Below are 18,990 nucleotides of genomic sequence, written 5' to 3' on the forward strand. Positions count from 1 at the left end.
ACAACATGGGGGAGCCTGGAGGATATTATACTTAGTGAAATTTCTCAATCATAAAAGGAAAAATAACTGCATAACACTGCTATTATAAAATAGGACAGACCTGTAGGGGAATGTGGGGGTGAGAAGGGATGTTGGGGAGAGTATGGGAAAAGAGTGGATAGATAATGAACAGTTCAGTAGAAGAGGTGAGGGGAAGAAATGTTGAAAGGAATATATGATTAGGCATTATATGTATGATAACAATCAAACAAGGGCTGCATAGCAGAGGGAGCTGGGTGGGTTGGAATGGAGAAAATAGGCAACAATGAATTTTTTAAAAAAACAGCTGTAAAGCATCTAAAGAAAAAAGACCATTTTGACTATCTGGATCAGAAAGTTTATGATGTGCTAGCATTAAGGCATGGTTGAATCTTACCTCTGTTTGACTTCATTCTGAGGCTCCGTTTATATGGTGACAAAAGGACTTCAGGCAATTTTAGGTTTATAGTGTGTCCAGAACAGGGCTTCAAACCAGTTCTTTTATGACTGGTGAAATGAAACTGGAACTGACCACAATGTGTATAATGTGGGTATACCAGAACCGAAAAATGTCGGGAATAGGAGTACTTGGCACAAAGATGGCACTTGCACTGCTTTGTGTTGTGTTGCTCTCCAAAGCCCTGGTAACAATCAGTTCTTCCCCATCAGGCTCTGAAAAGGTCTCACTCTGCCCTTTCCAAATCACCAATTTCAGGCCTTTGGCTCTGGAGTATTTCCAGTTCAATTTATCATTCCAGTACACCCACATTTTACAAATTCAGATCTTTCCTAATATTGCTGTGTTGACCATGACTAAACTGGTTCTAACTTGTTTGAAGCATTGCTTCAAAATATATGAACCTTGGTTCCAAATTAATGATGACTGAGGAAAAGCAGTCATCTTTGCCAGAGCAGCCCCCTACTGTCAAGCCATTTCCAACTCAGAGCAACCTTCTGTCAGGTTTCTGTGTCTCTCAGTCTTTAGGAGAGGCGATTGTCCATCTTTCTCCAAAGAAGCACCTGACAGATTGGAACTGCCAAACTATTGGTTACCAGCTCAGCGTGTTACCCACTTTGCCACTGACAAATTGCCAGGAAGTTTCCCGTTTTAGGCATTTAATAAACTTTATAATCAGAATTGGAGGAAGACTTATCCATAACCTGTCTTAGGCAGATACACTATCTTACTTGATCAAACTGAGAAGGACGTGAGACATTTGCTGCAGAAGATCAAGGACTGCAGCCTTAAATATGGATTGAAGTTCAAAAGCAAGAAAACAAAGATTTTCACCACTGGTCCAATTGACAGCATCATGATAGACAAGTGAAGAGGTTGAGATTGTTAACAGCTTCTGTTTGCTTGGCTTCATCATCAGCAGTCTTGGTACAACCGGCCAGCAAATCAAAAGACAAATTGCATTGGGAAAGTCTGATGTTACAAACGTCTCCATAGTACTGAAGAACAGTGATGGACTGCTAGGAGAACAAACGGGTTCATCCTGGAAAGGGTGAAAACAGGCAGCTCCTTGGAGGCAAGGACTCTGAAGCTCCATCTGACATATTTTGGGCATGTTGCTTATTTGTTCGTTTGTTTATTTACTAGAAAGCACATTTCCCACATAACCATGTTGTTATTGTTGTTGTTGATTGCCTTCGAGTTAGCACCACTCATAGTGACTCTATGAACAGAACACATGAAACTCCTCTAAAACTATCAACATTTATCAAAGTTCATAGAGTTTCTGGAGGCATGTTGTTTAGGAAGTGGTTGCCACTCCTGCTTCCAAACCTGTCATAGTATGTTATTGTTGTTATGTGCTGTTGAGTTGCCTGCGGTGCATAGTGACCCTGTGTACAGCGGTTCTGAACCCTTCCCTTGTCCTGAGCCAGTCTCACTAATCCTGACACACCAACCTCCATTGCCCCAGTTACTGTATCAATCCATCTCATCTGGGGTCTTCCTCTCCTGCCTGTCCACCCTTCCAAGCATGACATATTTTGGGCACGTGGCCAGGAGAGATCGGTCTTTGAAGGAGGACATCATGTTCAGAAGGGTGGACAGACATATCCATGAGTTTACCTTTAATTGTTTTAGAAGAACATTGTCTTACCTGCTTTCTACAGATAGCAAAGAATTGACTCCTTGATCTGAAGCATGTCAACTTAAAAACTATTAAGATTGACTCCTTTTAAGAAGCCTTGGTAGTGCAGTGGGAAAAGCACTTGTATGCAAAACAAAATCTCAGTACTTCAGACCTACCAGTTAACTTATGAGAAAAAGAGGCTGCTTATTTGGGGACCCTGGTGGTCCTGCTCTGCCCTACATGGACACTGTGAGTCAGAATTAAAACCATAGTTCCTAGGACGGCAATAATGAACTTCTCTTTCACACTAGCTCTCTTTACTCAGTCTTACCACTGTCCTTCCAACTAGTCAGATTCCTATTTTCTTTATAAATAGTTACTAGATTTATCCCCGGGAACTAAACAACATTATCTTTCAACATGGTGCTACTCTTATCAAACTTTCTCATCTCCAGTAGATGGGCCTTGGAAATAGTGCAGCCAGAATGCTCCTTGGAGGTAAGGATGGTGACAAGTTGTCTTACATACTTGGGCCTGTTTCCAGAAGAGGCTGTTCCTTGGAATAGGATGTCATGCTTGGAAAGGAAGACTCTCAGCGAGATGGATTGACACAGTGACTGCAGCAGTGGGCTTACTGTGTCAGAGATGATGAGGATAGCACAGGAGAGGACAGAGTTCAGATCTGCTGTTCATAGGGTCGCTGTGAGTCCTACTCCACTTAACAGCATCTAACAACAGTGGCATTAATGGTCCTCTATCTTCTGAGCATTTTATTTCTTTCTTTACTAGGATGTCCTCTTCCTGGATAACCTTTAGTTTACCTTTAGTTATTTGAGAAGGATATTGTCTTGGTTATCTAATGCTGCTGTTACAGAGCTACCATAGTTGCTTTAACAAGCAAAATGTAACACTCTTGCCGTTTAGGAGACTAGAAGCCCAAATTCCAAGTCCTAGCTTTAGAGGAAGGCCCTCTCTGGATTGTGGAACAAAGTCTTTGTCTCTTTAAGATCTGTAGGCCCTGGGGAGCTCTGGTGGCCTAGTGGCAAGAGGCTGCACTGCAATCTCAGAGGCACATGGTTCAAATCCACCAGATGCTCTGCTGAGGAAGGAGGGACAATCTCCTCCTGTACCAGTCAGATCTGATTTGACGGTACACACATACACACAAAAATAATAAAATAAAATAATTTAAAAAAAAAAAAGATCTGTAGGCCCTATGTTTTCTGAAGACCTCCGTATGTTTTGGCCTTCCTGGTATCAAGGAATATTTTTCTTGTAGGGATCCCGAGTGCCAAAAAAGACACACTTCTATCAGTTATTTCTTGGTGGTGCTGAACCGCCACCTCCTCTTTCCTATCTGTTTTGAAATAAATATTACAGACCACACCTTAGGGGAAGTTCCCTTACCATCTGATAAGGGTTGTAATATGATTAAGGAGTGTTCCGTTCCACCCATAATCTTCCTATAATTATTTGGTTTATCAGATCATAGGGGAGCATTACATGGCTTTCACATTATTACATGTATTTTAACTCAAAAAAGCATGCCAGCCAGCCAGACTGACTTAGAGCTGACCCTGCAGTGGGTTTTCCAAGGCAGTAAATCACACAGGATGAAATTGCCTATCTTTTTCCCTCAAAGCCACTGGTGGATCCAGGCTGCCAGAGAGACACCATGTTTGGTTAGCAGTGCAATTCTTTGTGGACTAGGCATTCACCCTTGGATTTGGGGGAAGACATAATTCAAAGATGGATACACTCAGCAAAATGGAGTGGCACTTTGGCTGCAGCTGGTTTGAGTCCATAGCAACATTTGAGCATGTGGAGACCAGGTTATATTTCATTCTTTAGTACATACGGTTGCTGAGTTGAAACCAATTCACTAGCACCTAGCAACAGCATTCTAGCCTACTTAATTTCTCATTGATGAAGTCGAAGTGTTTTTTTATCAGCTTTGACATTCATTGTTCTGGGTGTTGAGAATATGATATTGTTGTTAAATGCTGCCTACAGCTCATAAACTTGTGAACAACAGATCTGAACCTTACCCTATCCTGCACCATCCTGTGAACCCCGCCATGCTCAAGTCCATTGTTACAGTCACTGGCAGTCTGTCTTGTTGCAGGTCTTCGTCTCTCTAACACTCCATCGTTACCAGCGCTTGATGCCTTTTTTTCCAAGAACTGGCACCTCTTGAAAACATGTCCAAAGTGAGGTGGAGTGTCACCATTTCGCCGCTAAGGAGCAAGAATCTTGACTGCACTTCCACCAAGACAGATTTATTTGCTTCTTGATGGGAGTTTATTTGTTGTTGATAATAGAGTAGTGGCTAAAAGTCTGTGCTCCTATGATGTTTACCTTTTCACTTGAGGAATTTAAATAGATGATGATTAAGGGTTTGAAGGAAAAGAAACCAAAGGCTAAGAGTCCAGTTGCTGTGGGTGGGCACCTAACAACAGATTAATTAGATAGGCCAAGCAATAGATAATGCCTCTGTTGTCTTCATGTGTCATGTGTTCATCCATCTTACATTCCCAATTATGAGTTACGCTTTTTGAAGGCAGATTGCCTTATTTTTTGTTCTGAATTTCTTTCATGTTTATAATGTACACAGAGATGCTTTCAGACTGGTTCGGAATGATTCAGTGATGGCTGATGGAAAGAAGGGCATCATACTCCTTTGCGTGGTGACCATCTCTTGTTGTGTGGTGGGTTTGCTCTGGGTCAGAAACAGGTAGCAGTGCTTGCTTAAGGATGGCAACTGATATGTATTAAAAGCAGCCCCATTCCTGCTGGGGTCAAAAGTAGACAAGAGCCTTGGTTGCTGTGCAGCCCAAGGACTCTTAGCCTTGATTGGCCATTACTCAACACATTAAAAGCCCTGATATGCGTTATGTACCAGCACTGAATTTCCAGCTTCATTTGTTTTCTCTCTATTCTAGCATGGAGACCTGATATGTTGTAGTCTTTGAAGCACCTTTTAAAAGACTATATTTACCAGGCAGATGCCAGGAGAGAAAATACCAAGGAGTTAGGGCTGAAGGGATAGGCTGGCTCTTCTAAATAGGAGACTGTCTGGTCTGGACTCTCCCAAGGCAGCTAGAATCTGTGGTTTTGTGGTTTCTCTGGGGCTTGAAGAATGCCAGTGCTGTGCTATGGCCAATAGACTGATAGTAGGGAGAGGATATCCGGAACCTTTGGACCAGATTGGGGCAGTGAGCTGCTTGAATTTCACAACTTTTTAAATGAGGAAGAAGTGAGAATTTGCATTGCGTCTCTTATGGGCAGTGATATAATGAGAATTACACATTACACTTGAGAGACGTGAGCTCTCTGGGTGTTAACTTTTGTGTTTTGGATTGGTTTGTGTTTAAAAGAGTTGTTGGTTGGATGCTCAGAAAGCACCTGTGATTTGTCTTAGTTTCTTTTTCTCTTAAAGTTTTATTTTGTTGTTGAACATAAACAGCAAAGCATACACTGATGTAAGAGTTTCTGCAGATTCATTTCAGTGGCATTGATTACATTCTTGGAATTGTGCAACCATTCTCAGCCTCCTTTTTCTGAGTTGCTCCTCCCTCATTAACATGAACTCATTGTCCCCTAATGATCTCTCTAATCTTGGCTATTTCTCTTGTCAATTTTATTCCATACAGATAGTCCTTAAAAGACCAGTCTCCTTCCTCTTTGGGAGATGCACACTTGAGAAGACTTAACTCTTCTTAGGAGAAATAATTTTGCTTTATGACCTCTAGCCTCAATTGTTAAGTGGACAGTGACACTAATATCCTACTTATCTTGGGAAATTAAAGGGAACTGTGTGTATGAAATACAAAAAGTAAGTGATAAAACAAGGTAATAGGAACACAGCTGTGTTCCATAGAGTCAGAACCGACCTATAGCTGATCCTTCGGCGGTTTTTCAGAAGTAGTTAATTGCACAGGAGTAAACTGTCCATCCTTCTCCCACAGAGCAACTGGTGGCCTCGAAACCTGTGCCATTGGAATTACATTTCAGCTTCTTGCCACTAGGCCACCAGAGCTCCCTGAGAGGGAGAAGCATTCAGAATGGTCCAACGTCTGACCGGCTGTCCTCCAACTAGCGGTTGTCCTACATCACAGCCTCTAAAAAAACTAGGCTGTCCCGAACCACTCATAATAAAATTGTTTACCTTTATATCAAGCAGGTTGGGAAAGCACCAAAATCTGTATATGGTACATGCCCAGGCCAGCTAAGGGGTTCGTGCTGTGAGCCCTAAAGTTCTCAGGAGGTTGTCAAAAACAAAACAGCATGTCAGCAGAGCTTCTAGTGTTTCCATGTGTATTTAGTATGTCCGTGACCAGATCAAGCATGCTTTCCTTATTGAAAAGCAGAAAATTGTTGTAACAGTACTGAAGGTACAAGCACAAAGTCAGAAAGCAAAATAAAAAATGGTGCTGCTTTAATAAAATGTTTTAAAGCTTGTCTTCGTGATGTAGTACTGCTGTACCAGAAACACCATAATTGAATGCCTTTAGTGAAACAGAAATTTTTCTCTTTCACAGTTCGGGAGCCCTGAAAGCAGAAATCATAGTGCTGGCTCTAGAGGGAAACTTTACCTCTTAGTGTCTTGATTCTATGAAGTGCCAGCACAGAGACCTGGGTCCAAAGAACATGCTCCTCTTCCAGCTTGTCTTTCTTGGGAGTTATAGGTCTGTTTATTTTGCCTCTCTCTCCTTTTAGTTCTTTTAATCTCACCACCAAGAAAACAGAGATTCTCACCACTAGGCCAATTAGCATTATGATAGATGGTGAAGAGATTGAGATTGTTAACAGTTTTAGTTTGCTTGGCTTCACAGTCAGCAGTGTTGTTACCAGCAGCCAGGATATCAAAAGACATATTGCACTGGAAAAATTGCTGTTAGGGAACTTGCGAGAGTACGGAAGAGCAATGATGTCAGTCTGGAGGCTACGGTGTGCCTGATCCAGGCAATGCTCTTTGCAGTTATGTGCTGTACATCAGAAAGGTGGACAGTGACTAGGGATGATAGAAAGAGAATTGATGCCTTTCAGCTGTGGTGTTGGAGAAGAGTACTGAATATACCATGGACTACTAAGAGAATAAACAGGTTAGTCCTGGAAAGGGTGAAACCAGGCTGTTTTTTGGAGGCAAGGATTCTGAAGCTTCATCTGATGTATTTTGGGCATGTTGCAAGGAGGGATCAGTCCTTGGAGAAGGACATTATACTTGGAAGGATGGAGAGACAGCACAGGAGAGGAGGACCCTGGATGAGATGTATTGACCCAGTGAGTGAAGTTATGGGGGGTAGATGTGTCAGAGACAATGAAGTTGGCTCAGGGTAGAGCAGGGTTCTGAGCTGCTGTTACATAGGGTCACAATGAGTCACAGGGAATTTGACAGCATATAACAACAAGATAAAGTGTTGTAGGCACTTAAAAATATAAAATGTTTTCTTCTTGGAGAAAATTTCTCTTGCATTAATTTGGGCTGTGGAGGGATTAAAGATGGAATATTGCACCTTACTCCTTATACCAGTGATGACTAATTGGCTTATTACATTTTATCACATCATAGGGGATCATTACATAACTGCTGAGCCACTGAGAATTATGACCTAGCCAAGCTAACACATATTTTAGGGAACACAGTTTAATCCATGACATTCTACATCTTAGCCTCTCAAAAGTCATGGCACTGTTACACAAAAGTTTTACTCCATCATATCATTCTTAAAATCAGCACCAAGTTGAATCAGGTTCATCCTGAGGCAAAAATTCCTGTTCGTCTGTGAATCTAGAATACAGGTTATGAACTTTTTAAAGTATGGTGGTAGAACAGGCACAGGTAGACTTTTCCACTACAGGTAGGAGAAATTGAAGAGAGATAAAGGATAACACCTACAAGCAAGTCAAGAGATCCAGCAGGACAATTTATATTCGTTCTCACAGCTTGAAAAGAATCTTGTGTTTTCCATTAGGTGAGGCTCTGTCCTGCAGCCTCAGAGTGTTGGATTCTGGGTGGAGGCCCCTCAGCCCTGCACGCCCAGGACCACTGGGATGACAACTCTGATCTCTCGGCTTTGGGCAGCCCCATTCTCCCAGTTCATATGAGTGGTCATGCTAGCCTTTGGGACCCCATTCTTCTGCCTTCTGATGGTAACTCCATCCATTCAGCTTTTGACGGTGGCACCATTGTAAAGGAAATCCCATTCTCCACAATAGAAAATGATCAAGTCTGACTGAAAAATAGGAGACTGTGATGCCACCCTCGGAAACAAAGTAGGAGAATGTACTTAATCGTGTTTTCAGTGGCTGTGACCTTTCAGAAGCAAATTGCCAACCTTGTCTTCTGTCGTGTACCTCTGAATGGGTTCAAACCATCAGCCTTCAATTGTGGTTGAGTGACTTGCTGTTCATGCCACTCAAGGACTTCTAAACGTGCCATGCTCATTTCTGTATCTGGGCCCTTCCCCAGGCTGAGCATTCTGCTTACAGTTCTTTGCCCAAGTCTTTCCTCCGTGTTCTCTCTTCAGTGACCTCCATTCATCACTTCTCCATGTAATGCTCCTATGGAATTAGCAGGCATAAGGCACGAGGGGTTACAAGGACATGTTGTAAGGAAGGACCAGTCCTTGGAGAGGGACATCATGCTTGGTAGGTTGGAGGGACAGTGCAGGAGGGGAAGGCCCTCTTTGAGGTGGATTGATTCAGTAACTGGGGTAATCAGGATGGGTGTATCAGAGACGGTGCGATTGGTACAGGACAGAGCAGAGTTTAGGGCTGTTGTACATAGGATCGCTATGAGTTGCAAGCGACTCGACAGAACATAACAACAACAACATATTGCATGTGTTATTTAAGATACAATAGTCTGTTGTCTCCTGATCCTTGCTCAGTAGTTAGTATTATCTGAATTAGTTCTGTAGTGCTTTTTATTTTTGTGTAATTGTAACATGTATTTACGTCTTATCACTCCGTATTATTTTAAAGACAGACACTGTACTCCTTAAAATTCTTCAGCCCGGTTCTCACATCCAGTAAGCAGTTACTGAGCTTATTTCAGTACACACCACCTGCTGATGGATAGGCCGCTCGATTTCAGAGTATTATTAGTCTTCTGTGTTGTATTTCCTAATCCAGTCAGCCCATATGCTTTCTTTTCTCCCTTTCTATTCTCCTAGTGTTAGCTGCAGTATCTCGTATCCTGTCCACTCAGAGATGTTTGCCAGTGGCAAGGACTTGTTGCTTTCCGGTACCCCACACAGATAGAGGCTTTGTCTGGAATGCTTGTGATTTTAGCTGGAGCCAGGAATTTTCTGCAGCTGAGTAGGGGGAGGAGTTGTGTCTATTTCCCTCTATTGAGAGTGTAGGGGTTAGGGAGAAGGGGGGGGGGTGGGTGGGTGATTTCCCGGAATTTGAAGTATTCCGCACAATGAATCCTTTCATTTCTTTTTTCAGGAACAGGGCGTATACCTGACCAACTCGTGATCCTAGACATGAAACATGGAGTGGAAGCAAAAAATTACGAGGAGGTATGTCCTACTGTCACAGCCAAAGGAGACAGCAGTGTGCTCTACGGAGATGCCTGTGACCTGGTCAGGCCAGCAGGCTGTGCTTTGCCCAGAAGGCTGTGGTTTTCTCAGCAGTCACATGATAACCAGCTACAATCTTAGTGATACAAAAAGTTGTTTTCACAGCCTGAACAATAATTCTGGCCGTGCTGTCAGCCAAAGGACTGAACCAGCTGTCCCCAGTGAAATGTTGATGTGATAAAACATTGAGGTTTAGGTCATTAGCTTCATTGAAATAGAAACTGGATTTATGTAGTCAACATTTCTAAAACCCTGGGCTTCATTTATTTAATCCCAATGTTAGGAAAAGTGACTTGTTCTTCATTCCTAAGCCTTTTTTCAGGCTGGCAGCTATATATATATATATTCCCCCACCCGCCCAACAGGGAATGGATCAGTGGTGTTTAGATTTGAACAACTGCTATCTTGGAGAAACATGGTAGTCAAAAATAGCTTTTCACTAAGATAATTTTAAGCTCTTAAAAAAAGATGGTAGATTAGAGGAAAAGACTGTAAAAAGCTATTACAAGAAGGAATAAAAATTTTATTCTTACAGGAAGTAGTATAGAGTATTAAAAGCTAACTGATTTATTTGGATGGAGAGGGAGTGGAGGTGTGCTCAGAATAAAGACAGAGCCACAGCCTTTTTCATCTTGGTTTTGAGAGGCTGTGGGACCAACACAAATGGTTCATTAAATGAAGAGCAACTTTGAAAACCACAGTATATGTCAAGTTGGGAGATCAGTCTTAGCTTTCAAGACAGAAAGCAAAGAGGAATTTCACCCAGCAAAGAATCTCAGGGCACAAGGAAGAGTTGGAGCTAAGATATGTACGTAGCTTTTGAAGTATCAATAAATAAGGCAGGAAAGATAAATTTAGATGATGTAAGTGTATTTGCTGTAGCGATGGGTCAGGAATAGATGTTGTTATATCTTTCTCGGGACTTTGGAAGGGAAATATCTTGCAATGGCAGAAGATTGGAGTGACAAATCTGCAGCAGGAATAGTAGTGCAGGTATGGTTCCTGAGATCTTTCCCCTCCTTGTCCTTGTATTTGTCAAGTGAATGAAACCAGATTGAATCATTTGTAGGCAGTAAATAGGAGTGATACAGTAATGAATGGAAGCATATTCCTCATAGAAACTTGGAATTGCTTGTTTCTGCCTCCGGGCTAGTTTAATTAAAAGAAAGAGCCTTTTTACTTGAGAAAATTAAAAAATATTTTTAAGCTTTTATGATTGAAAAGAATCTTAATTCTATTTTAGAGAAAATAACTAGAGAGAACACTTTATTATTATCAAATAGGAGAAAAGGCATGTTGATTTTTGGATTGCATTACTTTGAATTCCTCCATGTAGAACTTTACTTAGAGCTTGGAACAGTTTTCCTCCAACATGATGGCTTTTATTATGTGGTATTTATTAAATAATAAACCACCTGATGCCTTGTTAGACTTCAGAAAAAACTTGTTTCCATCTAAAATAGACTGCATTATGGTGAGTTTACCCATAGAATGATGTGAACATCACTGCCATCCAGTGTATTAGAACCCCATACCTCCTGGAAGGAGCCCTGGTGGTGCGGTGGTTAAAGCATTTGGCTGCAAACAGAAGTGTCAGCAGCTCACACCCACTGCTGCTCTGCTGGGATACAATGTGGCTGTGTGCGTCCTAAAGACTTACGACCTTGGAAACGCTTTGGGGCAGTTCTGCAGTATCCTCCAGGGTCACTGTGAGTCACAGTGGGCTCCACAGAAATGGGTTTGATTTGGGCACCCCCTGGGATCACCGCCATCCTTGAGCTTTGTTGACATTGGATGAGGGACTTTATCTTTCCTGACCTACTTAACCTAAGAAGGGAATCCCTAGCAGAAAGGAAACCACATCACTTCCTTTCCCGGTTCCTCAGCCCCTTGTCTGACACATCTTTACGCATATGGTTACAAAACAGCTTTAAGATTCAGCTTCTTAACTAAGAAACTCCTGCCCACTACTTTCTTTACCACCCCGAGACACACACGTGCACGCACACACACGCATACACGTGCATGCACACAGACTTGAAGAGACACACACACCATTCCTCCCCAAACGGCAGACCTCGGTAGAGGAACAAGAGGAGTGATTACAACACAGGTCAAAGACTGAACCTTTCAGTCAGTCGTCAGTCAGAAAGAGCAAGTTTTCCTTGGGCTAATGCTTGTGACTGGTCATGGCTAATAGGAGCACTTACTCCCTAGTTAATGATCAGAGAGCACTGAGCACATGTAACGTTCCTGGCCCTTAGGTTTAGACTCTTGCCTGCCCTTAGGTTGTACTGTCACATCCATGGACTGCTCTGAGGGAGAAAGGTGGACATCTCTTCCAGTGTGATTTACAGACTCTGAAAATCTGCCTGAGAAGCAGCCGTGAGGCAGTTCTGACTCGACAGCACTTAACAACAGTCCCATTATGGACCTTTGGCATCAGTAGTATGCTGTAGGAAGATGGCGTGTTCCTTTCATTTTCTTCATATCCAATATATTTCTCCACATTTATGGCCTTCATAAATCTGAAATCCCGTGTGGTTCTATAAAATTGAGTAGTACTCAGTATCTTACTAGTCAGGCATACAGAGGATCTTACCATTTCATGTACGTGAAATTGCTATGTAAACACAGATGTAAGATGATGTTATTTAAAAAACAGAACACTTGACATGTAAAAGAGCATAAGCTCTTATAGCTTGAATTCTCTATAGAGAAAGAATGCCTTTGTCTCCAGAAGTAAAGCTCCTTTGATTTCCCTGTGTTGTTTTTTAAAGATGGACAGTTGTCTCTTGTAAAGATTTACAGCCTCAAAAATCTGATCGGGGGAGAGGGGTCACTCCAAGTTAGAACTGACTGGATAGTGGTGGGTGTTGTTTTAAGGACCTGACCATTGTCTTGCTTTCATTCTTCAAAAGTGGGAGCTTCATTGTAGATTGAGAGCATAAATTGTGCTATTTCGTTTATGGTCTGTGACCTAGAGTGCTAGTTTTCAGAGATTTTTTAATGTCCAATTGTGCATTTGTGGAAATAACAGCAATTCCTTTCTTACAAAGAAATTGTTATCTTGGCCTATCCTCACTCAACCTCTTCATCTATGTATGTACCTTCTGGCTGTGAATGCAAGCATTTTCAACACTGGTGCAATACCCAGGGGTTCTCTGAGTCTGTCATTTGCTCTACTAAACCCATTGCCGTGGAGTCGTCCCCTATAGTACAGGACCAGCCTTCTCCATATGGTTTCTAAGGATGGAAATCTTTTTGGAAGCAAATTGCCATAGGTTTCTGCCCAAGAGTGGCTGTCAGCTCAAACTGCTAATAACCTTTTTAATGTTAAGCAGAGCACTTAATCACTGTACCACTTCAGTTCTCTACAGATGCACTAGAAACCATTTTCCTGAATGGAACAAAAGCTTCAGCCTTTCCAAAAGTTCTGTTTATCTAAATATTACCTGGAAGGAGCAACTCTAGTTCCATATACTAGATCCATAGTCTCCTTCTGATATAATTGGTAAGTTTAGTAGATTTTTACTTACCTTCTACCTTTTCTAGAAATTATCAAATGGACATAACAGAGTACAATAAATCTTGCTAAACATAACCTAAGCACTAGAATTTGAGGCATTGTCTGGAATTACTTTGACACAGTGTTGACCGTTTGAGTTTCTGTGATTCACTTAGTCCAACCCCCAGACACAACAATGCTTGTCCGCAGTTACAGGCTTTAACCTACTTGTCTTACTCTACAAGGTATTGCTTAGTTTCTGGGATTCACAGGAAGTGAAGATAACCTTTCCAAATTTCTTGGCATATACTAGCGAGCGTGTCCGAGGCTACATCTGTTTGTTGAAATACCTCATTTGGTATTTCTTCAATTCTTGGGGCCTTATTTTTGCCAATGCCTTCAATACAATTTGGGGTTTTTTTTTTCCCTTCACAACTGCAGGTTCTTGATCATACGTTACTTCCTGATACGGTTCAGTGTTGACCACTTCTTTTTGAGACAGTGATTCTCTGTATTCCTTCCATTTTTATATTCCCTGCATCATTCAAGATTTTTTTTTTTTATCATTCAAGATTTTATCCACAGAATCCTGTAGAATTGCGACTGAAGGCTCTCAGTTTGAAAAATGCTGAGCATTCTCTTCTCTTCTGGTTTCCTGACTCCAGGTCTTTGCACATTACATTGTACTTTGCTGTATCTTCTCAAGCTACTTTTTGAAATTTTATGTTTAGCTTGCTCAGTCTGTCATTTCTTCCCTTCACTTTATGTTTTTTTGGTCTCTTTTCACATCCATTTTGGTCTTTTTTCTCCTGTCTTTTTAATAACCTTTTCACTTGTTTCATGAATGGTGATGTCCTTTGTCATCCCACAACTCATCTGGCCTTTGGTCATTAGTGTTCAGTGTGTCATATATTTTCTTGAGTTTGTTTTAAAACTGATGTTGTTGTTGTTGTTAGGTGCTATCAAGTACAACTCATAGTGACCCTATGCACAGGGTATCTGAACTTAGTCCTGTACTGTGCCATCGCTGACACACTTGAGCCCATTGCGTGCAATCACCATGTCAGTTCATCTCACTGAGAGTCTTCCTCTCTTTAAACTGTTATTATGTGCCATCAAGTCAAGTATGAGCCATATCAACTCAGTGAACAACAGATCTGAACTCTTTCCTATCCTGCCATCCTCACACTTCCAGACACACTAGAGCCCATTGTGACAGGCACTGGGTTAATCCACCTGCTTGAGAGTCTTCCTCTCCTTTGCCGACACTCTGCTTTTCCAAGCATGATACCCCTCTCCAAGGATCTCTTATCAACATGCTCAAACTATATGAGGCGAAGTGTTATCTTTTCCTCTAACAAACACTCTGGCTGCCCATCTCCAGGACAAAGCTGTTCATTCTTGTGGCCGTCTATTCAGTGTTCTTCTCCAGTACCACAGCTCAAGTCATCAGTTCTTTTGTCATCCTGTCCAGCTCTCAGATGCATAGTAAGTGATTGGAAAGATTATGGCCTGAATCAGACACACCTTAGTCCTCAAACTGACATCATTGTTCCTCAATAATTTTAAATTGAGGTGGGATAAATTCAAGGTCTTAATTTGGTCCTCATGAACTTGTCTTATTTTTTTTTCCACATTTAAGTTTGAACTTGCAAAAGAGTAATTAATGATTTGATCCACAGTTGGCCATTGGCCTTGTTTGATAGCTGATAACAAGCTTTTCCACTGTTTATACAGATAAAGTCAGTCTGATTCTTATGTTTTCCATCAAGTAAGATCTGTGTATGTAGTCACTGTTTACTTTAAAAAGGGATCAGCAAAGAACACATTATTGATTATACAAACTTATAAACCATTCCTGTTCAATTTCTCATTGCCAGTATACTAGATCAAATGATTGTCTGATTCAGGATGACCAATACCAGTCCATCTCAGCTCATTAATGTTTAGTGTATCTATCTTTATGTGTTCCATTTCATTTTTTACAACTTTCCCCCCTATATTCAAACTTCATATATTTCATGTTCTAATTATTAATGGATGTTTGAGCTGTTTCTCTTCATTTGAGTCTTGCCATCTCAGCAAACAGAGGCTCATCATTGAGGGAAGTTTTATTTCCGTCATGTCATTAAGATAGACTCCGCTTTGAGGAGGCAGCTCTTCCCCACTCTTATTTTGAGTGCCTTCCAGTGAGGGACTCATCTTCCAGCACTATACCTATCACTGTGCCAGTGTTACTCATGGAAAGCCTATGACACTGTGGTAGGGAACGCTTTCCACTAGACAGTGGGCCTAGTGGAGATGTACGGGGAGTGAAAACATGCAGAATGCTCCTAACACACTGGAAGGACCTGCTACCAGGGGCCAGGAGATCGTGTTTCACGGTGAGAAACGTAATTCTTTTGAAATGGGTATAGAATGGACCTAAAAGGTCAGTTACAAGTGTTCACTGCTTATGAGGTATGTAGGACTATGAAAAGCATAAATCATTTTCATTTCCTTAAATGCTGGGGCCCAGCTCTCTAGGGGAGGAAAGGTTAACAGTCCGAAAACCACTTGTGACCATACAGGTTTGGTTGTTGGGGCCTTTGAGTAAATTTTGACTCTTAGTGGCCCTCCATGGAACAGATCAAAATCTTGTTCAACCCTCCACAGATCTCCGCTGGGCTTTGTTGCAGTGACTGTGCGAGTCCATAGCATGGAGAGTATTCCTCTCCTCTGAAAAGATACATGATTTTAAATGTGCAGGCAGTAGGAGAAAGAGCTCGGCATGCACAGCATGGTTACGTCCTCAAAGACAGATAGGTATGGGTACATTGGGGAATGTGCCTCAGGAGTCAGGAATTCTGTTGTTTTGCTCACATTTTATAGCAGAGTATTGCCATTTTGATGCTGGGTAGGGAGTTAGGAGACTGCAGTGTTACTCATCTCATTCTGCTACTGAAGGAGCTGAGTAACTTTATGGAATCCTCACCTTTCTAATTTGTAAAAATTATTGTGAAATGAGATTCCTTATAGCTGTAACTCTTGTTTAATGACAAAGTGCAACCTAGCAGGGGAATGCTGCCCCCCAGTGGAGAACTGCGGGGTACATCTTGACTGACTTCTATTTTTGAGTAAAGAGAGCCCTCACAGCATCTGATCCGCTCCTTAATGTGTGATGCCTTTTCCTTCATGTTAGTTAGTTAGTTACTACTATTCCCCTCTCTGGGAGCTCTGATGCCTTTAGTGGTAAGGAGTTGTACTGCCGACCCAAAATGCACAAGACTTGAATCTACCAGCTACTTCACAGTTTGAGAAAGATGAGCAGTCACCTCCTCGGTGATTTATTACCTCTGAAAATCCCACAGAGGGTCAGTGAGGAGTCAGTTCCAATGAGATGGTTCATGACCACAAACAACAGCTCCTGTCTCTGTCCCTTTGCATACTTGGTAACCATTTGTAAACACCTATACATCAAATTATTGGTGAAACAAGCCTCATTCTTCTATGCATAGAGGTGAGAAGACTAGCAGATTGCTGGCCTTCCCTTTTTTAAAATACAAGGAAACATAATTTCACATTTCTACAGATATATTAATTCAGATGTTTCAAAAAGCTGGTTAACAGTCAGTAGAAAGTAAAGTTTATCAATATCTTCTTACGAGCTGTTTAAAATATCAGAGTCGTTGCTATGGAGTTGGAACCTTCTTATAGCTGACCCTCAAGCTAATTTCTGATGATATAAATATGCACGGCAGGAAATTGCCCATCTTTCTCATGGAGCTTTTGGTGGATTCAAAACAGAGAAGTTTGGCCTTTGAGTTAGAAGCACAACTCCCTAAGATAAGTCTTGATAATGGTTGTTGAATGCTTAGTCCTAAGCAAGAAAAGAAAGCCTTCTTTCAAATACTTCTCTTATTAAATTGAAGGGCAAATTGTAGAACCATATATATAATTTCTAAATCTTTCTAAGTTCTCTCTTTCCATTCACATTCTTGCACCTGCAAAGACATAAAATACTGTGTCTGATAACAGGGTTTGGGAAGATAGGTACCAGGTGCATAACCAAAGTGATCTCTGAGAAGGGATGGAGTGTGAGGATGGGGCTAAAGGATTGAGGAGCTAAGCGTGGAGGCTTTCTGCTTTCTTTGTCTTTGTGGCTAAATGGTTGATAATTCCACCAGGAGAGCATATTGTTCATGTGTTGCTTGTGCAGCTAAAAAAATAATAAAACACTAGCAGGAAAAGGGGGTTGGAACAGGTTTGGGGGAAGCTAAAATCTCCAGAGCCCGTCTTAAGTACCAAATTCATCTTTTCAGGTATTCGACTTTTGGACTGTTGTCATTTAATCCAAAAAAAGCACTTTAAAAAGTAGTCTTCAAAGTAATTTTTTAAAATACCCTTTTTCCCTGGCAGAGCCACAGCCTTAGTTTCACTTCCAGTTCCCTTTTGGAGTTTCTATTTCAAGAGCCTTAATCATTTATCGCTAGGCTGTATCATACCGTTGCCTTTAGCCCATTATTCAGGAAGCTATGGATGGGGAAGTATAGGATAGAAGGAAGGAAGTTTTAAACAGACTAATGGTTAACTTGAACACATGATTAAACAGAAGCCCTAATGGATTATCTTCAATTGGTATCTTTTTCCTCCTGAATTTTCTGTTCTCTACAGTTCTGTATGAAATCAGTCAACAGAATGATTATTCTAGGTTATTTGCAAATCTTGGAATGTAGGCATTCAGCTAGCAGAATTAGCTCCATGCATTAACTATAGGCTAAATCCTTACACGGTTCTACAGTTATCATTTGTACCATTAACTCCAGCCAACATTTAGCAAATGCAAGAAAACATACATCCACAGAAAGAAAACGTAGGGAGGTCATTGCAAATCCATTACATTTTTCTTTGTTTCATTATAACCCCAGTTTCGTTTCCTCTTTTTCTTGTTTTGTACTGTCAAATCAAATTCGATGGCACATGAAAAGATTGCCCCTCCTTCGCCAGCAGAGTATCTGGTGGATTCAAACCTCACCTTCAGGATTACAGTGCAGCTTCTTGCTACTTGGCCACCAGAGCTCCCTATAACTTCAAATTATAGAGCCCCATTTTAACAACAGTTTCTGATTTACTTTGAACAACTTTTCTTTTGTTTCTCACATATTCAGTGAAGATATAGTTTACCCTTAAACACTTCCTTATAGCCCAAGGTTTAGTGCTGTTGGCATTGGAAAGCAGGCACAAAGAAGATGAAATAGAGGAACCAGAGAAGAAAGTAAGGTTTGCTATAAAAAAATGCAGGGTACCTAGTGGCAAGAAGCTGCACTGCAATCCCAGAGGCGCACGGTTCAAATCCACCAGATGCTCTGACCGGGGAAGGGGGGACAGTCTCCTCCTGTACCAGTCAGATCTGATTTGATGGTACACACACACACAATAAAATTTTAAAAAAATGCAGGGTAGAGAAAAAGCATATTAGAGGCATTATTAAAGAATTCCTTATGTGCAGATATTTAGAAACTGCTGTATATGTAGAAGAATTTTGAAAGTTAGAAATCTGATAGTATAGCCCCACCTTTAAGCAAGTCAATCTTAAGAGTGCTGAATAAAAGTGAGTAACGAAGTCTGGTAAGAGACACCTGGAGGTTTCACAGTAGACTGGACTGAAAAAGGGAAGACATGTTTCACACTTCGTTCCTCCACATACAAGGAGGTTGCTGGTCGTTTCTTTTGGTAATGAGACCATGTAGCTTTTTTTTAAAAGGAAGTTTAGTTTGTTTTTTGTTTTTGTGGTGGTTGTTGTTTGGGTGGT

At 41.3% G+C, this 18,990-nt stretch overlaps 1 protein-coding gene across 2 annotated transcripts in view; it reads left to right on the forward strand.

Annotated features, from left to right (window-relative positions):
• The window catches only part of TMED10 (transmembrane emp24-like trafficking protein 10 (yeast)), a 54,848-nt gene that overhangs the window by 31,664 nt on the left and 4,194 nt on the right, over positions 1-18,990 (forward strand). The window contains exon 3 of one of the 2 annotated variants that reach the window (XM_006884670.1): positions 9,558-9,595. In XM_006884670.1, the coding sequence (XP_006884732.1) occupies positions 9,558-9,595 (38 nt within the window). Of the gene's footprint in view, positions 1-9,557; positions 9,632-18,990 lie in introns of both variants that reach the window. The other variant, XM_006884669.1, reaches the window with a different exon arrangement.

This window comes from Elephantulus edwardii, unplaced genomic scaffold, assembly GCF_000299155.1.
Source record: "Elephantulus edwardii isolate Elephantulus edwardi_28Jun2011 unplaced genomic scaffold, EleEdw1.0 scaffold00037, whole genome shotgun sequence".
Classification (NCBI taxonomy): domain Eukaryota; kingdom Metazoa; phylum Chordata; class Mammalia; order Macroscelidea; family Macroscelididae; genus Elephantulus; species Elephantulus edwardii.